This window comes from Castor canadensis, chromosome 8, assembly GCF_047511655.1.
Source record: "Castor canadensis chromosome 8, mCasCan1.hap1v2, whole genome shotgun sequence".
NCBI lineage: Eukaryota > Metazoa > Chordata > Mammalia > Rodentia > Castoridae > Castor > Castor canadensis.
This window is the reverse complement of record NC_133393.1, coordinates 30,865,916-30,889,517: the sequence shown is the minus strand read 5'-3', so window position 1 is coordinate 30,889,517 and position 23,602 is coordinate 30,865,916. Positions and strand designations below refer to the sequence as shown.

At 40.0% G+C, this 23,602-nt stretch overlaps 1 protein-coding gene across 2 annotated transcripts in view; it reads right to left on the bottom strand.

Moving 5' to 3' along the window:
• Ripor2 (RHO family interacting cell polarization regulator 2) overlaps positions 1–22,752 on the bottom strand; it is a 219,050-nt gene extending 196,298 nt beyond the window's left edge. The window contains exon 1 of one of the 2 annotated variants that reach the window (XM_074082768.1): positions 22,560–22,752. In XM_074082768.1, the coding sequence (XP_073938869.1) occupies positions 22,560–22,635 (76 nt within the window). In that variant the 5' untranslated portion in view covers positions 22,636–22,752. The remainder of the gene's footprint in view (positions 1–22,559) is intronic. The other variant, XM_074082762.1, reaches the window with a different exon arrangement.
• Positions 22,753–23,602: the final 850 nt, after the last annotated feature.

Below are 23,602 nucleotides of genomic sequence, written 5' to 3'. Positions count from 1 at the left end.
CTGGGACACGATTACTTCAGCAGGGGATCTGAGCTTTTGAGCTTCATCATTCATGTGAGCCAAGTACTAAATTTCAGCCTGCCTCTCTTCTAAATGCAGTTAGGAACCTTCTAAACCTTTTGTGTGAAGCCAGGAGGGAAAACAGTCTAGCAAAATCTGACAAGCATCACTTCAACAACACATTTGTGCTCTGGTAAGAAGCCCAAGCCAACTGCCTCTGGGTTGTCATGGCAACAGACATACACACCATTTACACATCAGCTTCTGAAATGGGCACAAAATAACAAAACCTATCTGGCAGGATGGGATGTGAAGGGAAGAGTTGGATCATCCATGCAGCCAAAAGAAATGGCATTTTTGGTGTTCTACAGGGCTCTACTGGGCATGTTGCCCTTGGGGTGTACCATATTTCTAACCCAGTGGCAAATTCACAGAGTAGGATCTTCCCTATTATGTGTAAACCTCAGGACAAGTTAATCAATCACTTTCACTAAATTTTCATGTCTTCTTCAAACCCTGGTAAATTGATGCCAAACAGTATTATAAAGTTCCTCTCCTTGTTTTTCTATTCCAAAGTACATTTCCCTGGTTTTCAATGAAGGGGTTTTGCTTTTGGCAGTACTGGGGGTTTGAACTCAGGACCTCATGCTTTCTGAGCAGGTGCTCTACCACTTGAGCCACACCCCCAGTTCCCGCCTTTTTTTTTTTTTTTTTTTTTTGCTTTGGTTATTTTTGAAATAGAGTCTTTCATTTTTGCCTGGGATTTAGACTTAAATCCCACTACCTAGCTGCTGGGATGCCACCACTCTCAGCTTTTTTGTTGTCATGATGTTTTTCTGACTTTTTGCCCAGGCTGGCCTTGAATTGCCATCTCCCAGATCCCTGCCTTCCGAGTAACTGGGATTACAGACATAAGGCAATTTGCCTGGATTCCTTGGAGGTTTTGTGGGGGACTCTCATATATTGGAAAGGAAGGCGGAGGAGCAGGAGGACTTTTCATAGGCTTACAGAAAGTGAAGTTAATCACAGATAGAAAGCCTTCCCTTGAAAATGCAACTCTAATAATGAGTAATAAGTAGGTATTCACTGCAGGAGTTCCTGAGGCATAAGGCATCAACAATAGAATGGAATTTGAATATGGAAAAAACCCACAATGTTGAAAAATTTAAACTAAGCAGAAGCTGGATCCCTGAAGGTAATATCAGTAGTTTGAAGTAGAGAATAACGATGGAATTTATCCCCTCCATTAGCCTTGAAGTGAAACCACAGGAACTCTATTCAGGAGAAGTAAAATTAGCTGTATGTTCAATTTTCATGACATTTGAAATTACAATAAGCATTCCACAGCATGAGTTAATTGCTGCTAAAACACCTAAGAGGAAAAGGAAAGAAGGACTATAGAGCACTTGATGATTAAATGACAAAATATTCACAAATCTGGGAACACTTAGTCACTAGAGATGGAGCTAGCATCACAAGTCACATGCAACTAAACTTGATTTGTTACTTTTTTCCTTTCTAGAATGGTGAACATTCTTCACATAAGCTCAAATGCTAAAGCTTTGCTTTTTTATCCTGTAATTAGAAAATCTTACTAATTCCATTTTTAATTCTGGATGTCTAAGTAATTTTTTAAAAAGAAACATGGGAGAAAGAGTCTCTCATTGTATATATCTTTTTGAGGACCCACCTCTGGGTATTACACTTAGATGTGGTAGATTGATAGGATGTAGGGAAAAGAAGCTAAAGAAAGTAGCCTGCCTCACTCACAGATTGCAAATTGGTGTCTGGTTAGCTGGTAGACATTTGGGGACACACAGGGGTTAGCACAGTGTTAAAAGAAATGGCATAAATGACTTCTAGGCAGGGCAAAATCTCCCATGATTGCCATAGTCTTCCCCATTCTCTATTGCCTGACATCTACACTGCTCAAAGGCTTTGAGTTCAAAACTCCATGCAAGCATTTGCGATGCTCCTCAGCTTTCTCTCTGACAGGTGTTCAAAGCTTTTTCACAAAGCATCCCTAGTCCACTGTGTTCCCTGACTGTGCCTACCACACCTTTCCAACACCTTTCATTTTGTCCTTATTTGTTCTCTAATTTTGTGATGATGCTGAATAAACCAAATACTGAACTCTTGCAGGGTTGGGTTGTGATTTGCTGTTCATGTGTTTCAATCCAGGATGGTGGTGAATGCCTTGTGAGAGCGCACTAATTCTTCCTTATCAGTGTAGCAATGGATGGGGTACAGGAACCTATAACGTGAGGAAGTGGGCACTGGCATGCTGGAGGGTTTGCATTAGTTTTGATAATAAAGATCTGTAAAATAAAAATGATCTGTAAAGTCCTTAGAACTTCATGACAGAAATAGTTCTTTGGAGGACGTAGAATAAGTATTTTGGTTCTTAGAAGAATATTGAAAACACATATTTCCGCTTAAAATCTCTAAGTAATGAGGGTCCTTAAGTAGGTGAGCCTGCAAATACAAGTAATTTGATATGATCACCTAGGAAAGCCAGGGGAATGAATTTAAGGATCTGGTGACTTAAGTATCAGTTTCCCTTGAATGCAGTGCTGTCCTTGCTCATTTCAATTAGTCTGAGATGTTTTATTGGGTTTAAGAAAGCTTTAAAGTGGCCTCGCCTTGTGGTTACTACTGGCAATGCTTAAATTAACCTTACAATATCAAGCACAATTATCTTGGCTGGCTCAAAATACTTCTTACTGACACTTTCACATTAAAGGAACAAATGGAAACATGTTCTTTTTGGAAAATCAGAAACAGAGGAAACATTAAACATTCTGACTGAAGTAAACACAATAAAGGTCCATAATAATCTACTGCCAGAAGCAGAGTTTGTACGTGATGTTCATTGGATATTAGATTTCCATTATATAATACTAATTTTTTTTCTTTTTTGCAATATGGGGTTTCAACTCAGGGCCTTGAGTTTGCTAGGCAGGCACTTCACCACTCAAGCCATGCCCCCAGCCTTATTTTTTATTCTGTTTTTCTTTCTCTCACTCTGTCTTTTTTTAAGAGATAATTTTGTATAGAACTTTCCTTCACCAATAGAATTTTCCACATTCTAGTCTGCACCAATTGCTTCCTCGTGGTGTTGCTAAACTTGTTCCTTTATTCCTGTATTTCCTATAAAATTAGCAGAAAGATCTACATTAGATTAGATCTTTTTTTTTCTTTTATTATTCATATGTGCATACAAGGCTTGGGTCATTTCTCCCCCCTGCCCCCACCCCCTCCCTTACCACCCACTCCACCCCCTCCCTCTCTTCCCCACCCCCTCAATACCCAGCAGAAACTATTTTGCCCTTATTTCTAATTTTGTTGTAGAGAGAGTATAAGCAATAATAGGAAGGAACAAGGGTTTTTGCTAGTTGAGATAAGGATAGCTATACAGGGTATTGACTCATTGATTTCCTGTGTGTGGGTGTTACCTTCTAGGTTCTTTTTTATCTAACCTTTTCTCTAGTTCCTGTTCCCCTTTTCCTATTGGCCTCAGTTGCTTTTAAGGTATCTGTTTTAGTTTGTCTGCATTGAGGGCAACAAATGCTAGCTAATTTTTTAGGTGTCTTACCTATCCTCACCCCTCCCTTGTGTGCTCTCGCTTTTATCATGTGCTCAAAGTCCAATCCCATTGTTGTGTTTGCCCTTGATCTAATATCCACATATGAGGGACAACATACGATTTTTGGTCTTTTGGGCCAGGCTAACCTCACTCAGAATGATGTTCTCCAATTCCATCCATTTACCAGCAAATTATAACATTTTGTTCTTCTTCATGTCTGCATAGAATTCCATTGTGTATAGATACCACATTTTCTTAATCCATTCGTCAGTGGTGAGGCATCTTGGCTGTTTCCATAACTTGGCTATTGTGAATAGTGCCGCAATAAACATGGGTGTGCAGGTGCCTCTGGAGTAACCTGTGTCACAGTCTTTTGGGTATATCCCCAAGAGTGGTATTGCTGGATCAAATGGTAGATCAATGTTTAGCTTTTTAAGTAGCCTCCAAATTTTTTCCCAGAGTGGTTGTACTAGTTTACATTCCCATCAACAGTGTAAGAGGGTTCCTTTTTCCCTGCATCCTCGCCAACACCTGTTGTTGGTGGTGTTGCTGATGATGGCTATTCTAACAGGAGTGAGGTGGAATCTTAGTGTGGTTTTAATTTGCATTTCCTTTATTGCTAGAGATGGTGAGCATTTTTTCATGTGTTTTTTGGCCATTTGAATTTCTTCTTTTGAGAAAGTTCTGTTTAGTTCACATGCCCGTTTCTTTATTGGTTCATTAGTTTTGGGAGAATTTAGTTTTTTAAGTTCCCTGTATATTCTGGTTATCAGTCCTTTGTCTGATGTATAGTTGGCAAGTATTTTCTCCTACTCTGTGGGTGTTCTCTTCAGTTTAGAGACCATTTCTTTTGATGAACAGAAGCTTTTTAGCTTTATGAGGTCCCATTTATCTATGGTATATCTTAGTTGCTGTGCTGCTGGGGTTTTGTTGAGAAAGTTCTTACCTATACCTACCAACTCCAGAGTATTTCCTACTCTTTCCTGTATCAACTTTAGAGTTTGTGGTCTGATGTTAAGATCCTTGATCCATTTTGAGTTAATATTGGTATAGGGTGATATACATGGATCTAGTTTCAGTTTTTTGCAGACTGCTAACCATTGTTCCCAGCAGTTTTTGTTGAAGAGGCTGCTATTTCTCCATCGTATATTTTTAGCTTCTTTGTCAAAGACAAGTTGGTTATAGTTGTGTGGCTTCATATCTGGGTTCTCTATTCTGTTCCACTGGTCTTCATAGATTAGATCTTGAATAGATTCCAGGTAAATGTTTTGGCAAGACTATTTCATTAGTGATGCTAAATCAAATCTTAAGGCACATGTGAGGTTTTCCCACTTGGAGTGATGTTATGACTGATTTGTGGGCTCATGTGTTAGCGTTGGATGCTTCCATTATAAAGTTCCCCAAATAACCTTTCATTCAGAGTTTGGATATCCATTGGTGATCACTGTTTCTACCCATTGTTTAATGAGATTATACCCTAGGATCTCACATAAAGAAGTTTCTTCTGTGAAATAATCAGAGATGTGGATAAAATGATACAAATATATTAATTCTAGTGAAAACTTAGAGAAATCAGTAGGTTTGATACATTTTCATGACATTTGATAGCTACCATATTAAATATCCAATTTTTGAAGAAATTTAATTATCACAAGGACATTTTTATAATATGGTAATTAAAAGAAGGACACTACCAAAATTGTATACATACTATTATCTCAGTTATTACATATAAATATGTATTTCAGCAAAAGACTAGGAAGACATATTTTAAAATGTTAATAGTTGTATTTAGTGAGATTACAGAGTATTTTAATAACTCCTTTGTATTTTCTTTATTTTATAAGTTATCTCCAATAACATGTATCAAATAGAAATTATTAAAATCAGCTAGTTGAAATTCCTTTTGGATAATGTTGATTTATTTTTGTTGAATTAATAAGCCAAAGTAAAATATTTTTGTATTAGTGAAGATTGTATGTTGTATTTTCCTTCCTAGGATCTGCTCATTGAAATTAATTAATCTTTTCCTAGGGTAAATTTCCCCTGTCCTGTCTAATAAATCAACCTGATATTTTGGCTCAATTCTTACTGTGAATGAGAGGGTCACCTTATATTAAGATGGAGTTGTCTGCCATTAGTAACAGAACTCCATAAGGCATCTCTTCCCATCAGCTCCTTAATGAAACTGACAATTTCCAATTTTTGACATCGTAATATCTACTTGTCATTTCCCAAAGTCTGACAACCTCTGGTATTAATCCCTTAATCTCTGCTTCCCCTTTTATTACCAAAGTGATAGGCATTCAATGTCCAATGAGTCAAAAGAAAATAAAATTCACAAATAATTCTATCAAATCAGCTGTTAAAATGTTAGTATGAATCTTATTTCATGGATCTGTATGTTGAGCCTGTAAGCTCTTTGGGATAAGATTCATACGTAGTTTGAATCCACACAGCATTGTGCTTCCACACAGGACAGCACTCATTTCATGGTATTTGCTGATGATGGGATTACAATGAGGAGGAGGAAGAAGAAAGGGAAAACGAATACATTTCTAGACAGGATGACTACATGAAAAAACATGAGCTTTGAATGTTAGCAAGGCAGTGAGGTGGCCAGCCAAGAGGCGTCAGTGAGGGAATTATGGACATAATGGCAAATGAGGCAGGACTGTGACAGGTTCCTATGTTGAACTGAGGAGTTTGCCTATAATATGAGTTAGTGAGAACAAAATCTATTTCTAGTGCATGAAATAGTCTTTTGTTTTGTTTTGTTCACAGTGTTGGGATTGAACCCAAGGCTTTGTACATTCTAGCCAAGCATTCTACCACTGAGCTATATCCCCAGCCAAGTCCCAGATTAGTTTTTTGAACCAAATAATTGGAGTTAGTGGCCTGGGAGAGCAAAACATCAGAGTTTTAAAAAAATTCTCTGTGTTGGGTATAGTGGTTCATGCCTATAATCCTATCATTCTGCCTCATGAGGAGGAATCTGAGTCAGAGGCCAGTTGAGACTACATTGTAAAACCCTGTCTCAGACAAACAAGCAAAAAGAAGAACAAACAAATAAAACAAAACAAAAAATGCTTACCACTATGTAGAAATAAATCCATAAATTTCACAGAAATACATTTATTTTTAGGTATAATATATATATGGAGTAAAATTCACTCTTTTTATGAAATAGCTCTGAGTTTTGACAAATGCATACAAAAGTCTAACCATCGTCATAATCAAGACACAAAAGTTTCCTTATACTTTTTTGTGGTCAACCTTTCTGCCCAGCCCTTGACAGCCAATTATTTGTTTTCTGTCCTTACAGTTTTGCCCTTTCCAGAATGTCTCATAAGTGGAACCACACAGTATTCAGCCTGTTGAGTCTGGCTTCTTTCCCTTAGCATAACGCATTTGAGACAAATCCATGGGTTGCATGCATCTGCAGTTCATTTGTTTTTATTGTTGGGTATCTTAATGCATGGATGTACAGAGATTTTTTAAACCATTCACAATTACCAGACAATATATTTCTTTTTTTGTTTTCTGTTGGCAGCACTGGCACTTGAATTCACAGCCTCATGCTTGCTAGGCAGGCTCTCTACCAATTGAGCCACTCTTTCAGCCCTGAAAATACTTCTTTTTTTTTTTTTAACATAACACATGACTAATATTGCACCTCCAGCTCAAACAATAATTCTAGAGTTTGAGGATGTAGTTACTAACGCTCATGTACAGTGGAAGAGAGAAAAAGGCAACATGCAAATACAGTATGCATGAGTTGTAGAAATGTGAATGTAATTGTCCAGTGCATTCATTTTCAGACAGTCACAGAATTGCTAAAGGCCTCCATTTCTGTGCCCTTCTGGAAGCAGCCTGGCCCCAGACAAACTGACTCCCAAAGAGGAAGGAGACCCTCAACTTGGTTCCCCCAGATGCTACTACAGTGCTGCCACATGTGACTCAGCTGTTCTGCAGCTCCAGGACCCCCAAAGCCTGTGTAGCCTCAGACTCTGCTAAGGCCATCTTGCTTCTAGGTTCACCAATGCTTGTCTTCAGTTTCCTCCTTATGCCTGTTCTACTTCATTGACATCCTTCTCACCATGGTGACTTTTGATGACATGGAAAGCTGCTCTGTTTCCCAGTCACTTATATGAACAATGAATTTGCCATCCTTTCAGCCTGACAACATTTTCTGAGGCCAAATTTGTGACTTGGTTGAATACGGATGGGTGAGTAATCAGGCATGTGTGGTCATGTCCAGTTTTAACGTCCAAATGGTCTCTTTAAATGGAAGGAAGAAGAGCCAAGAAAGAGAGGAGCGGGAAGCAGGAAGAGGAAGGATGAGGGAGGCCAGAGGTAGTGTGTAGACGGGTCTGCTGACTAGTTGCTCTATAGTGAGAAGCACTCCTGCCCGTTCCCACCCACAGGTCCTGGTGCTTATGTGCGTGGTGGGAGTTCTGAAAATTTGATTAAGATATACTTAAGGAAGGGAAGATGATTTAAAGGCTTCCACTTATTTAGCTTTAGGATTCTTCTAGGCAAAGAAATGGAAAGAAATGTCTGTGCTGTTTGAATTTTCTGCTACTTGGAGATAATACCTTGAATTTATATGGAAACTCTATTGAATAACAATGATTTGGAAACCAAGATGAAGGAACACTGAGAATCCTGACTTTGAGGGGGTTTTAGGGTTAGAAATGTAAAAGTATCAGCGCCTTTAAAAATGATAAGAACAGATAAGGAAGTTTATTAACCTCACTACTCCCTCCCCCTGCAACAATAATTGTGCTTTAAAAAAAAAGGGGGAGCAAAGCAAAAGATCTTCAGAATTTAAAATGAATTTCTGAGAAGAAAAAAATGTTTCACTCTTTTCAGAATATAATTGATTAAAGTAAAAGTTGGATGCTAGAATGGAGGAGACCATACAAATTACATAACCATTCAAATTCTTTTTTGAATTACAATTTTAAAATATATGAGGAAGTTCTTAATGAGCCTACTTCTGTGTTTTAATGTGAAAAATTAAACAGCTTCTTAATAGGTGACCAGCAGATTCCAGAATGTGTCATTTGTCTGAGTGGGTCCTTTTAGTCTGTTGTGACAGGGCTTGTGGAGCCAGTAATGTTAGCCAATAGACCCTGCCCTGCAGCAGCAGCCCTGGGGTGACTTCAGAAGACACAGGCTGTCTTCAGAAGTATTTCCTATGATGTGATGAATATGCAGATTCCAACATGGCTTTAAAAACATGGTTTTGGACTCTAAGGAACCCTTCACTTAATCTTTTGGTGAGTAATTGCTCAGGAAGAGTAAGAGGTCAAGTTATCTTAGAAGTCAAGAATCAGAGTTGCAGGAGACTGAAACAGTGGTTTGAGTTTTAGAAGGACTGTGACTCATGGATGTGACTCCAAGTGATATTTTGTTTGTGTTTCAATCACGGTGTTCTGAAATCAAACTATAAGTATATTCACCTTTTAATTGTGTGGGATTAAAAGTTACAGAGACTGTTGGTTTTTCTGAATCACAGTGAGTCATTTTTTAAAGCACTGTGCCCAATAGGATGGTTTTATAAATGAATGCTATTTGTAGGTAAAACTAAAAAATGAGCAAAACCATTACAAGTTCCATAAAATGTTTCTCATTTTTTAGTGCTTTATGATCAATCATGGTTGTTGTGTGCAGAAGAGAGGTAAATTGCTTCCATTAGTTGTATTTGGCTGTCAGGGTGCTTTTGTTAGATATTTACATAGGGATGCATTTTGTCACATGTGAAAAGGAGAGCTTGGGGTCTCACTAATTCAGTTATGATAATTTACACAGAGATGGGCTGAAGTTTACCTTCAGCAGATGAAAAACAAAGGACTGAAGGCAAATTGAAAAGATTAATATTCTAAAATACTTTGGAAGCTCAGTATGGAAAACGGGAGAAAATTAGAAAGCCTTCTTGCTTTTCCTTCAAAACAAGAACTCAGAATTTCTGGGACGCAATGCTTTTTTACTCTGTTTGCATTGCTGTACATTTTTCTTCTCTTTCTCTGCTTATCTTTAAAGTACAAAAGTTCATGTAGATTTTTCAAGAAATCATTTGTATGAATTCCAGAGTATGAATTGTCTTGTAATTTCCTTGAATTGGTCACCATTCACTACTGCGAAATGGAAATTACTGTGGTCTCCAATGCAAGACCAGGATATTTAAAAAGAGAGTATAGAGAGGAAAATCTTGAGGGCATAAACAGGAATTGCCTCTGAAAGGAAGCTGGCAGAAAATTAAGAAGCTGAGGCCTACAGGCAATAAATGTCCTGTGTTCTCCAGTAGATAGGGGGCTGTCTGAGAAGAGGCAAGTCTATGGATGCCCCTCCTCAATCCCTAGGTCACCCCAGGGCTGCTGCAGCATGGGCAGGGTCTGTTGGCTAACATTACTGGCTCCAGCCCTGTCACAACAGGCTAAAAGGACCCACTCAGACAAATGACACATTCTGGAATCTGCTGGTCACCTATTAAGAAGCTGTTTAATTTTTCACATTAAAACACAGAAGTAGGCTTATTAAGAACTTCCTCATATGTTTTAAAATTGTAATTCAAAAAAGAATTTGAATGGTTCTATGCAGCCGGCAAAATATTTCCATGTGCACTATATCAATGCAATGACTAGTGTGTGTGGCAGATTTGATGGGCCTAGCTTTGCTGACCAGGTAGCCCAAGCCCAGAGAAATGAAGTAAAGCACCCAGGACCACCGAGCTAATGAATGATTGAGCCTGCTGTGGGTTTCAAAGGAGAGGAGCTCCAGGATGAAAGGCAAACTCATCCCCAAGGTCACAAAGGGAAGTCTACCAGTGCGACTGACTTCTCTGGAGGGTCAGTATCCAGAACCTAACTATAGATGTGCTGTGTGGTGGTTTCTATGTCTTCATGTGTGACACAGAAGGAATAATGTTCATAGTTCCAGCTCCATCGGAAAATAGGTCAACAACTCATGGTGGTCATGTTATAACTGGAAAACTAGAAGTAGGCCCTTTCAGTTTGCTCCAAATGGCAAACTTGAGTGCTGAGTTAGGGCCTTCTCCCAAGTGTGAGTTGCCACATCCTGTGGTGACTTGAGGAGTCCTTGCCCTGCCCTGTTCTACCCTCAGCTCCAATGAGAGAAGCACAGTGGAGCTTGCCTCTTCCTGTCTGGAGGAAGATGCTACTAAGGAGTGGGAAAAGGCAAGTTCAGTGGACCAAGAGATCATTCAACAGAAATTGCCTGGAACATACCGTATGAGAAGAAGCTGGGGTGAACCAACTGTGGGGAAGCTGAGACAGTCATCCTGCCTGGGATCAGCACTGGAGGGGAACACAGAGTGGAGCTGTCTGCTGAAATTGGTGGTGGCCTAAGACGAGCACCATCTCTGAGCTCCTCACACCAGGGTCCTGTGTGTTCAGACTTCTTCCTGAATGGACTCCATCACCCCCTTCTAGTATACAAAAGGGTTCAGACTCAGGGTGGAGATGGTGGAGACAATCTAACCAATGTACAATGTAAGGCTATTCAGAAGTGTCACAATGAATCCCCCTTGTACAATGAATATATCCTTAAAAATGTGGGGGAAAAAAAGAGTTAAGGAACTCACAATAGATACTCTAGAAAGATTTTAAGATTGGCCATAGATCTTCTTGTGAGCTCAGATACCTGACCAGTTAGCATAACATAGGAAGATATGTTCCCATTATATGCCAGCTATCTCCTTTACTGTTGCCTGACATCTTGGAGTTCATCTCTAGGGTATTCCCATTTCAACTGGGCCCAAGTTCTGAGATTTTGGAGAGGGGAAGAAGAGGCAGATTTTCTGGGTAGACAGTACAGGAGAGCCCTGAAAACTATGAGATTGGGAGTTGGTTGATTTGAGCTTGAATTCTGGTTACAGCTGTAAAAACTGCTCTGGACTTGAGTAGAAATGGCTCTGAATCATGGCCTGTTCTGCCATTAGTGGCTGTGTGAACTTTGGTGAGTCCTGTAAATCTGAGCCTTGGAGACCTCATTTGCCAAATGGATACAATTACCACAGACTTGGATTTAGGAATACATGAAATAATGCCTTATGAAACACCTAGGACAAGTATTGTTCCCAACAAATGACAGATAGTGCCTCTTATTCCTTTCTCTCTGACCCTCAGTTTCCACACAAGAAAAAAGGTGTGGGCAATCCAATACAAATCCTTCAAACTTCATGGGGTGATTGTAAGTCTTCCATGAGATAATGCATGTGAAATCACCTCTAAACATAACAGTATCAAATTTCAATCTTTTTTATCAGGTTGATACATTAGGATACATCATTTGGTCTATCCCATTGGCAGGAAGTTGGGGAAGAGAAGGATTTGATCAGATGTGGGACTGATGATCAAATCCTTTCCTTTCCTTAAGGAAAGGCCCTGAGGAAACCAAGAACAAACTTCTGATCTGGCAAAAAAATAATTTCTGTGTCTTGACTGTGCCAAGAGGGTGACAAGTCAGACTAATGTCCCCATAGATTATCAGGGCAAGAGCAGGAAATAAGTCCCATGCCTTGAGCCAGCATCCTCACAGCTGCCATGTCACCTTCCCAGATGACACAGGGGTAGAAAGTGTTGTAGAGCAAGGGTGACATATGCAGTGTCACCCTGCAGATTATGTTTCTCACCTTAAAACTGCTTTTAACTGCTGACAGGAAATAGCAGAAAATGTGGTTTTTGTCCTTTGAGGAAATGCTAACAACCTCTTGGCTACTCAGTTAAAAACTGGACTAAGCTACACGATTTTCTTAAGAAATAAAGATATTCTTTAACTCTTTTATTTCTAAGTACAGGATGTTATCATTTGAGATGAAAGCACAGAATTTTAACCTGACTTAACTAGAGGAAATGCAGTGGGAGAACTAGACAGTCAGAAATCTCTTCAACCCAGGCAGGATTCTGGATCTTCTATGAATGTGTGGCAGTTGCTCAGGGCCAGGACAGCTCCTTCCGTAAGCTATCTCTTTCCTCTCTCCCCTCCTTGTGCTTCTGCATCCCCTTCCATCTGTTCTTCTATGTGAGACTGGCTGCAGTTCTCACATTGGGGAAAAACAATCCCTGTCTCTTATACAAATTCTGTAGTTGCACACAGTGTCAAAAAAAAAAAAAGGTAGGGTAGAAAGCTGGTGGAATACATTCTGAACCTTAATAGCTTACTGATACTGAATTAGCTCTCCTGAGCAGATCTCACTGGTATTCCCACAGCACAGATGAGGTATAGTGGACATCAAAGATGTTCAGAGTCCCTGACTTGCCTGGAGTTTCTCTGAGAGGCTATCAGAGCCATAAGTAGAATTTGAGATGCCCAGACCTTGGGGGTGTCCACTGTGATGATTGATATTCACCCATGTTTTTGGCAAATAATTATGTCTTATAGCACAAGCAAATCATTATATCTTATAAAAATAAATCCAATAATAGAATGCCAGTCAGCAGTGAGAGGAACAAACTTGCATGTAACATCACGGATGAAACTGAAATGCATCATGCTAAATGAAAGAAGCCAGACTCAATGGCTATGTACAAAATAATCTCAGTTAGGAGATATTCTGGAAAAGATGAAACTATAGGGACATGACTTAATTGGTTGACAGGGGCTGGGAAGAGGATTGACTGCAGAAGGGAAGGAGGGCGTACCTACAAGAATGGAACTTGTCTTACACAACAGGAGTTCACACTCAAAAGTGAATCTTGCTCTGTATAACTATACTTCAATAAATACTACTCAATTTATAAAAGAACCATTAACAAAAATTGAATGATATATATTTTATGATATCCTTTTTTGTGATACACTTTTTTTTTGAGACAGAATCTTGTTCTGTAGTTCAGACTGGCTTTGAACTTGTGATACTCCTATCTCAGCCTCCATGTGCTGGGATTGCAGGGATATGCCACCATTCCCAGTTCTGAATGACATATATATTGAAGTGTTTATAATAAAGTGTACAGATGCCTACAACTTTGAAAGTACAAAAAATAAGATTTATCAATATATCAAAGAGATACCTGCATGTTTGTGTTTATTGTAGCACTACTCACAGTAGCTAAGATATGGAATCAGACTAGCTGTCCATCAACAGATGAAAAGATAAAGAAAAGTGTAATCTTCATTCAGGCATAGAAAAGAATGAAATCCCACCTTTTACAGCAAAATGGTGGAATTGGAGGTCATTATATCAAGTGAAATAAGCCAGACACAGATAAACAAGGGTTCGTATTCTCTCTCAATGTGGATGCTAAAGAAAACATTGACCAGTAGGTAGAATAATGATTACTGGAGATTGAGGAGTGTGTTGGGGGAGGTGGTAAAAGTTGGATTTAATCAGTGCATGCTTTGTGCATGTGTGGAAATATTACACCAAACCCCATTAATATGTAAAATTAATATGTGCTAACAAAAATTTTCAAATAAGATTTGTCTTATTGATAGGAATGGATATGTGGATAGACAGGTGATAAAGCAAGTGTAGAAAAATGTGGCAGGATCATTAATAATAAAACATTGGAAAACATTTAAAAATACATCTAACACATTTCCTTCCCCATCTATACCCTGTAGAAGGTTGCTTGCTGGTCCCCCAAATTGCTTTCATATCCTCTGACAAGTTCAGAAGAGGATCTTTTCTTTCCCTGTGAAGTCATCATGAAAGAAGTAGAGCTTCCCTTTAATCAATTAAAAACTAATCCCTTTAATCTCTTGGGGTTATTTCTGACTCATTTACATGCATTTATTGTCCTTCCTTTGATACTGTACTAGCAAGCAAATCCTTCACAGTTGTTTTCACTTGCTTAGAAACTGAAGGTTTGAACTAATTTGACTTTATTTGCCACAAATCTTAAGGGAACAAACTTTGGGCAATAGTTCAAAAAGTTAGCAAACATCTTGAACTCTTTTTTCTTTATCTTCCCTGGATCTTATTTCTGCAAGCTCAGGTCTTAGATGCTGCTATAGTTTGGATCTTGAATGTTCCCCAAAGGCCCATGTGTTAAAGGTTTGGTATTGGCACGTAGTAGAACCTTCAAGAGGTAGGGCCTAGTGACAGGTCTTTAGGTCATTGTGGGTATGCCCTCAAAGAAGATTGTAGGATCCCAGCCTCTTTTCCACTCTCTTTTTTGCTTCTTGACCATAAGGTGAGTGGTTTTGCTCCACCATGTTGTGCTGCCTCACCACAGGCCCCAAAGCAGTAGGGACTAGAACCTCCAAGACTGAGCCCAAATAAATCTTTTCTCTTATAAGTTAGTTATCTCAGGTATTTAATTATAGTAATAGGAAATTGATGAACTCGGGGCCTCTTTCCATTCCATTCTAGGATGAAAATACATGCAAAGACACCTACCCTAGAATATCTCTGGTGCCTCAGAAACCAGACAGTAATGGAACTACCTTGAAGAAATTGGAAATGGTCTTGTTTTCTAATCACTCTCCTTTTGGTAAAGATGAAAAGATCTACAAAGAGTTTTCTGAAAATAGATATGCATTTAAGATATGCCCTGACCTTTTAAACTGGCGAATTACCATCTGGGGAGAGAGAGGACAGCTAGGCAGGGCTAGAGGGTCACAAACCTCAGCCACTATGAATAATTACATGGAAGTTTCAGTTCTCACTCAATATAATCCACTTTACAGTTATATCATTTCTTAATATTTAAATTAATCAGATTAGATACATTTAAACTCTCCCAAACTCTGTAAGCTTTCATTTGGATTTGCCTGTACATCTCTGGTCTGAGGATATTTATTGCTATTTACTAACAAAGTACTCGAATTATGTTGTCAAAGAAAATAGCAAGTTGTAGAATATGGTACTTGTCTGATCCTATAGAAAAATATATTTAGAATATTTTAGAAAAATGAGAGTACTGTACTTTTCAGGGTGGGGGTTGGGAATTCTAGATAATTTCCTTCCCTTCCCTTCCCTTTATTTCCCTTTTCTTTTCTTTGGTGCTAGGGATTGAGCCCAGGACCTCCCATATGCTAATCACATACTGTACCACTGAGCTACACCCACAATCCAACCATCTTATTTTTCTGCACTGTTTGATTTTTGTACAACAAAGACATGCTAACTCTATAAGAAATCAAAACAAAATCAAGACTTTTATATTTTAGTGCTACTACTCAAACTCACGGTTTTGACTATTTGTGTCTGTATGTGTTTCTGTGTATATAATTAACAGATTCTATTGCAGTGAAACAATTCCTAGGATCTTGATGGCTCAGAGGAAATACTACTACAGTGTGACTTGAACTGAAGGAAACATATTTCTAGATGCTTCCATTCTATAAGATCCTGAGGAGGATCTTAGGATACTAGCTTAATGCTTCTGAGAAAATTTTCCATTAGGGTGGTTTTCTGCTTCTAACCAGAGACCAAATTTTCATGCTAGAGATTAACTTTTAGGTTCTACAGTTCCCTCTACAAACACCCACCCTGAGAATAAAAGACCTTAGGATCCAGCCAAGCTCTGAGTTCTCTAATCCCTCTGCTGTTTTCTTTTTTAAATTCTTGTGTGCTGCATTTGTATTTACTGCCTCTTTCTCTCCTTCCCCTTTCCCTCCACACCCTCTCTTTTGTCTGTCCTTGGCTGGAGACAGCTGAAATATCCGCACAGATCAATGTTCACACAAAGAGAGTACTTTCTAACCAACAGAACTCCCTTGAATTATTCCAAATAATTCCCTTTCTCAAATTTCCTATACTTTTTGTTTGTTTTTTGACTTGTTTTGTTTTCATTGACAGTCAAAGCTGGAATTGGATGTTTGGCCATGGTGCCTACAGATTCAATCATTCAAGCAGGAGGGAAGAAGTTCAAGGCTATCCAGAAACAATCATTCCTCTGAATGGTGAGAAAAAAAGGTAATGCCATGTTCAAAGGTATATAAATAATCATTATGTCAGTATAAACCATCAAGTCCCTAAAACGAAATGCACTCACAGTTCTATAACTGGCAGAGGTGTGGGTAAATTAGATATACAACTGGAAAGAATCCCAGGCCTTGGGGGTCTGGCTGCCTGCTATCTAAGCTAAGGTTGTTAATGTACAAATTTAGCAGTTGGATAGGCTGGAACCCAGGAGAGTATGGGAACTATCAATTTTAGAGAATTCTCTAAAAGCCTTCTTTATTCACTTTTTTCTCTTTTGGGCAGATGCTCTACCACTTGAACCACGCCTCCAGCCCTTTTGGCATTAGGTTATTTTTCCGATAGGGTCTTGTGGTTTTGCCCAGGCTGGCCTTAGTCTATGATCTTTCTACCTGAATAACTGGAATGAAAAATATGTGCTACCATACCTGGTTTATTTGTTGAGATAGGGGTTGTGTTAACTTTTTAGCTGGAAAAGCGTTGAATATTGATGTTCCCAATCTCTGCCTCTCTAGTAGCTAGGATTACACACATGAGCCACAGTTCCAGGCCCAAGCTTATGCCTTTTAAGGAAGCAGATCCAATAGAGAAGTGCATCTGTGTGATGGAGCAGAGAAGTTCAACTAAAGCTAATACCTGCAGCCTATGCTCCAGCCAGGAGCAACTTTAAGTCAGAACACAGCAAGACACCAAACTACAGACTGAAGGAGGCAGCCACCCAGCTTCTGCTGTGGTCTAGGATATCTGGGTGTATGTATCCATGTTGAAAAGCTAAATAAGCAGCCATAGGCTCCCCACATTGGTACAAAATCCCAACAGGGAGAAACCCAGGGGAGAAACACGAGCGTGTTAAGGTCCTACGATGTCTGCAGGCCCTTTCCAGATAACAGGTAAGCAGATAGAAAGCTGAGTATAAGCTGGGCTGTCCTGTAAATTAATGCTGGATTTCTCAGGGAGCAGAGGCCATCTGCACAGGGGGTGGCCCTGTGCAGACAGAAACTGCTGGGAGAGGAGCCTGCACACTCCTCCCACCTAGACTCCTCTGCCTCTCTAGGCCTGTTCAGCACCAGCCTTTAGTCTCAGCTTCTCATCTGGAGAAATAGAGGCATTTAGAAGAGCTGTCAGGACCCCTCCTATATATCATAATTCCTTCCAGAGCCCCATGTGGGGTTCTTACCTCCTTCTGTAGAATGATTGGCCCAGGATAGCCACAGACAGGAAGACCACCTTCAAAATCCTACCTGCATCCCAACCACAGTGCTGCAAATGGTCTGTGAATCTCCAAACACTCCCTGACCAGGTCCCCTTCTCACATGGTCAAAGTGAAGAATATCACCGCACTGAGGTAGGAGAACCGTAAACGAAGCAAAACAAGAAAATCAAGCCCCAGTAATGCTCGAAGGAAGTCGCATGGTATCTTTGAGACACCAGGTTTCCCTAATCTCAAGTGCATATCAACTTTGTCATTATTGTCTTTTTGATAGGAGAGAATATGTTTTTATTCCTTTGACTAGGGTCCACAGGCAGTGCCATCCTGTGTCCTCCATCCAAGCTCTGCCCAGACATGGTGTTCAACTTTTTAAGGCGTTGAAGTACTGGGTTTCTGTCGCTTGCTTGCATTTACTTGTATGGGAAATTACCTGAAGATCCACTGTGGGGGCAGTCATCTGAATTCCCAGAAGAACAGGAGTCACGCCCTTAGAAGCCAAGAATGGTTTTTACCTGTGTGTCTGTGTTGCCTCGTGGCTGTAGCTGTGCTCTGCCTGAGCTGAATGTGGAGGAGGAGTATGTGGCTGAGCAAGAGGGGGCTGCTGTTGCCAGTATATTCTCTACACCCTCACCCTCATAATGGTAGCCCTTTCGTGTTATCCCAAACCCACTGTCACTGATTTTAGGCTCTCCCATCCCAATGGCCACCACCACCATGTGCCAGGTATTGTGCTAGATGATTGACATATTGTATGTCTTCTAATCTTTCCAATAACATTGTGAGGTTGGTGTCGTTACAATGACCATCTTATGGTTCAAAAAGTGAACATTAAGGAGGCAGGATAAATTGACCACAGGTTGACAGCTGAATTGTAAAGTATGAGTTGAAGCCAAGTTTCCCTGTTGTGAAAGCTTGGATACTTTCCATTAACATCTCTTAAGTGGAAATCTCAAGAAAAAAAGGGCCACAGGGCACTCAACCTTGTGTGCCCACCTCTCATGCCCTGCCCCAACACTGCCATCATTTAGAAAGTCCCTGTGAGCACCAGCTACTGCTCTGCCTGGACTCCTCTTTACCTGGAAAGGGCTCAGGTGTGCAGCTTAATGTGGATTTTAGGGTGCCAGATGAGTCTGTCCCTTGAGTATCTGGTCACTGATGTATGTCTGGGTCTTTGTAGTGATCCAAACTCTTTTTCTCTGATAGATTCTCTTAAAATGCAAATATCCCTAAGATGGGAAATAATGCATATGGCTTTATATTTTGATTCTATCGTTTTCTGTACTATACCACACTATACTATAATGGACTAGAAAATAATCTAAAAATTTAATTACCAACTCTGGGAGTGAAAGGGAAAAATGAGGAAGACTGAAGGAGAGTGGACTTCAGAGGCCATTGCTTTAGTAAAAATATAGTTTTGTTTGTTTGTTTATTTGTTTCAGTACTGGGACTGGATCCCAGGGCTTTGTGCATGCTTGGCAAACTCTCTACCACTGAACTATACCCTCAACCTGAATATAGTTTTGATTGAACTCAAAGCTTTATTGAGTCCACCATGTGCCAAGCATTTTGCTAAGGGTTATAGGCACACAGAGCACATAAAAAATGGGTTCCTACCTGGAAGGATCTGAATATGGATTCCATATTAAATAATATTAGGAGGACATTGTTAACTTTAGGAAGTTATATAGGAAAAATGTTATTTTTTAGATGTTCTTACCAAAAAATATTTAGGGTTGAGATGTTATAATGTCTAATTTATTTTAAAATATTGCAGTAGGGAAATAAATGATGCAAATATGACAAAATGTTATCATTGTTAATTTACATGATGGGCAGATAGAATTCATTATATTATTTTCTCAGCCTTTCTGTATGTTTGAAATTTTTCATAATAAAAAGTGAAAAAGGAAACAAAGCTTACCAGTAGGTTAGAACTCCAGGTTCTGTTGTAAGAATGACACTGGGTTTTGTGGTAAGCAGAATTCTAAGACGGCCTCATGATTCTTGCCCCCTGATATTCATGACCTGTATAATTCTCTCATGTTCAGTGTGGGCAAGACTTGTGAATGAATATGAAGATATACTTCCCTGATTACATTTTATGTTATGTGATAAAGATAAAGGACTTCGAAGATGTAATTAAGGTCTCTGATCAGTTGTTTTTCACTAATCAAAAGGAATATTGTCCTGGGCATTAGGATCTGATCTGATTTAATCAGGTGAGCACTTTAAAGGAGAGCTTACAAGCAACAAAAGACCCTGTTTTGTTGGCCTTAGAGGAAAAAAACTACCATGTAGTGGAGAGGGCCATGTGGAATGAGCAGGGAGCAATGAGTAGCCTTTACTTACTGAGGACCTCAGGCCTACAACCACAAGGAACAGAATTCTCCCAAGAACCACTGAGCTGAGAAAAAAGATTCCAAGCTTCAGATGAGATTGCAACCCAGGCAACACCTGGATCTCAGCATTGAGAGACCAATGAACTACCAGAAGACCCAGCCAACCCACCTAGACTCTTGACTTATAGAAACTATGAGATAATTAAGACAATAAACTCATGGTTTGTTATGGAGCAACAGGCCACAAATACATGTTTCAACTAATGAGAGAATACTAATGAGTTAGAAATAGCAGCCTGGGGCTTTGTATTACAAAGAATTCTAAGGCTGAGCCTGGCCTCCTTGGAGAGAAAGAGACTGCTGTGGCTGACTAGCAATGTCTGCACAGGCATGGAATTGATGGCATATGAACCTCCTGCTAGTGAAGATCCCTCGTGTGTGTGAAGAAAATAGGGTTTACTAACTTATTCTTCTTAATGACAGAATACACTGAAGGATAATAAGACTTGGAACCCCAAGTTAGAGAGGATGCTAACCTAAGAGAAAAGCTTCAGAGACAGAGCTGGATAAACAACTGTAAAACATCATGTAGGGCTAGCCTTGCAAGCTGGTTTTGCAGTGACAAACTTCCTCATTATTTTTCCCTCAGTGTCCCCTTCTTCCTCTCTGCTGCTTTTTGTTCTCTTCTTTAAACATGCACAAGTGTTTCCTGAGTTGGAAAAATCAACCTACTAATCCTGCTCTAATTTCTCAGACTCTAATACATCAGAGCTTTTGACCATCCTGGAGGAAAGTCAAAATTCCTCAGACACTTATACCAAAGAGGTCTGGACTAACCTGCTCCACATTAAACTTGAATTAAATATCTATTGCCATATCATCATTTCATATTAAAATCATACAAATCATAGCACAATACCTTTTCCGTAGTGAGCAGGCCTTCCCCAAAAGCTCTTATTTTTGGGGTATAGGGAGACCCACACTCCTCTTCTCTCTAGGAATGCACCACCCCAGGAAGTATTGCCGTAAACCTGTGAGGGCACAACTGTTTTGCTATAGACAAAAACTGGAGTTCAAACTCAAGTCAGACTTCCAAGAACCTAAGCCTCCAGGAAAAGAAGCAGTTAATCAAAGTGAAAGCTCTGGAGAAATTACCAATGGCTTCTTCAGTTATATTAAAGAAAAATAAATATTTTTCTGGGTGCAAAATATTTCCTTGTATGGGGGGTGCCATTTGAAATCCAACCATCTCTGCTGGCTCCTAAACTAGTAGACTGTGACTGTTTGACACTTACATTTCCAAACCACTCATTCATCTTAATTTAACTGCCTGTAGTTAAAAGAAAATGTAAGCAAAACTCACTAACCTGTAACTAGGCATAAATAACAGTGTGTGACCTCTAATGAGAGCAACACCCCACACAGAAACCAGGGCTTGGTAACTGGTAGCCCACAGTTGTCATGTTTTACATCAAAACATTGGTTATTTACAGTGTTTAAATTTTGAAGGATTAACTTCTAACATCTAAACTTAGGAATTAATATTTTTTGATGTTCTTGAAAAGGTGAAAAATTGGACAAACTGGGCCCATTCCTCATGGAAACAATGTGATAACATTGGTAGCAGGTGCCCCCCATCATGTGGGACATGGGTTTCCCATTCACCACACTCTCTACCATTCTCTATCGCCTTCTCCTACTGAGGCCATATGACAGTTGTAATCTGTCATCATGGTTTCATTATTGTTTTTCTTATGGCAGAGACAAGAAGAAAGTGAACTATTCCTTACCCTGGTGAAAACAGATCGTTTTCATTCATTGCCCTCAGCAGCCCTGCCCCTTCAGCCACTTGAATGTGCTGTCACTGGAGATAAATAAAACTCTCCAGCAACATACTAATTTATTACTTGCTGATGGGCGATGGACTTGGCATAAATTCGGAATGCTTTTTCTCAGATTTTTTCAATGCTAAAAATCTCCATTGAGTCAGAGTTCTTGTCGACTCAAGAGGAAACTTAATATGAGTTTGATCATTTAAGAAACATATAAATGGGCCCTTTAAAAAGAACAAAGCTAATAACTAACTAAACAAATAAATAAAATAAAAGAACAAAACTGACTCTGATCCTTGAATTTCACCACATTCCAGCTACACCCGTTTAATTCAGGAATTCTATATTTTCTCCCTGTAATCCACCAAAGTTCCAATTCACAGGACACCTGCATCAATGTAACTATTTATTTGTGTTTTCCATCTAGAAGGAGAAATAAAGAGGCCCTCTCCTGTCTGCCACTTTGAACAAAGCGTATCTAGTTACTTCTGACTAGGATGGGACTGCAGAAAGCAAACGGGGAGAGAAGGGTGGATGAAAAATGAGTCCATTGGAAGACAGTGAGTAGCAAAGTGGAGAGAGGAGGGAGGGGGAATATTGGGTAAGAAATGAGAGTGCTTATGGAAGAAGTGTGGAGAAGGAACAAAGGCAGTGGAGGAGGGGGTGTGGGGACACCCTTGGGGACACTCACGGTTGAGCCGCCGCCTCCGGATCCTGTCCCTCCATGGCCTGTTTCGGATCCAGTGTAATCGTGAAGGTAACACCATGGTCCCGAAGACAGCGGCCTAGGACCTTGTCATGACAGGGCAACAAAAGGGTCTTGCAACAATCCCGGAAGTCAAGTCCAGATGCATGAGAATTGAAACGATTAAAAACAAAAAAAAAAAAGCCACACTTTTCTCTTTTGTTTTTTTTTTTTTTTTCTATATCTGAGGTTTCCGTTGACTTCTTTTATCTTGCAGCTTGCTTTTCCTTTCCTTCCCCTAACTCCTGATTGGCGTGAAGGCAGCTGCCCCGCTGAGCTGGCCAGGCTGAGTCTCTCTCGGCCTCCTGTGCCATGTTTTATGCATGAAGATGATGGGGCGGTAATTTATTCGAGCAGAGGAGATCACCAGGCTCCTGTGTCTGCCAGTGAGTCAAGGAGCTGCACAGGCGCTGCGGGAGGGCAGGTGCGTTTCCGTGCAGGGCCGGCCTGAAATGGGAATCCCTCTCCACAGGCAGGGATGAGGAGCAGGGCTCTGCAGCCAGATCACAGGCCAGGGCTGCTGGAGCCCCAAGGGGCACCAACCTCACATCTTAGGACGTGAGACTTACTTACTGTCGGGTCCCTCGCATCTAGAATAGTGCCTAGCACTTGGAAGATGAACAAGAAACACTTACTGAATGAATGAACAAAGAAATGATTAAGAGAATGCAAACCAGTGATTTTCTACATGTATGTGAGTCCTTTATACCAGTCGAGCTGTTCCAGGCACTGTCTTCAAATACAGATATCTGAATCTTCTTGCTCATCTTTTTTTTTTTTCTTTCTTTCTTTTTTGGAGGATTTGCCAAGCAGGTGCTCCACAGGTTGAGCCATGCCTCCAGACTTTTTGCACTGGTTATTTTGGAAATAGGTTCTGACTTTTTGCACAGGCCAGCATGGACCACAATTCTTCTATTTTAGTTTCCCTTGTTGGCTGGATGACAGGCTTGTGCCAGAGCCCCAGGTTTTTTCCCACTGGGATAGGATCT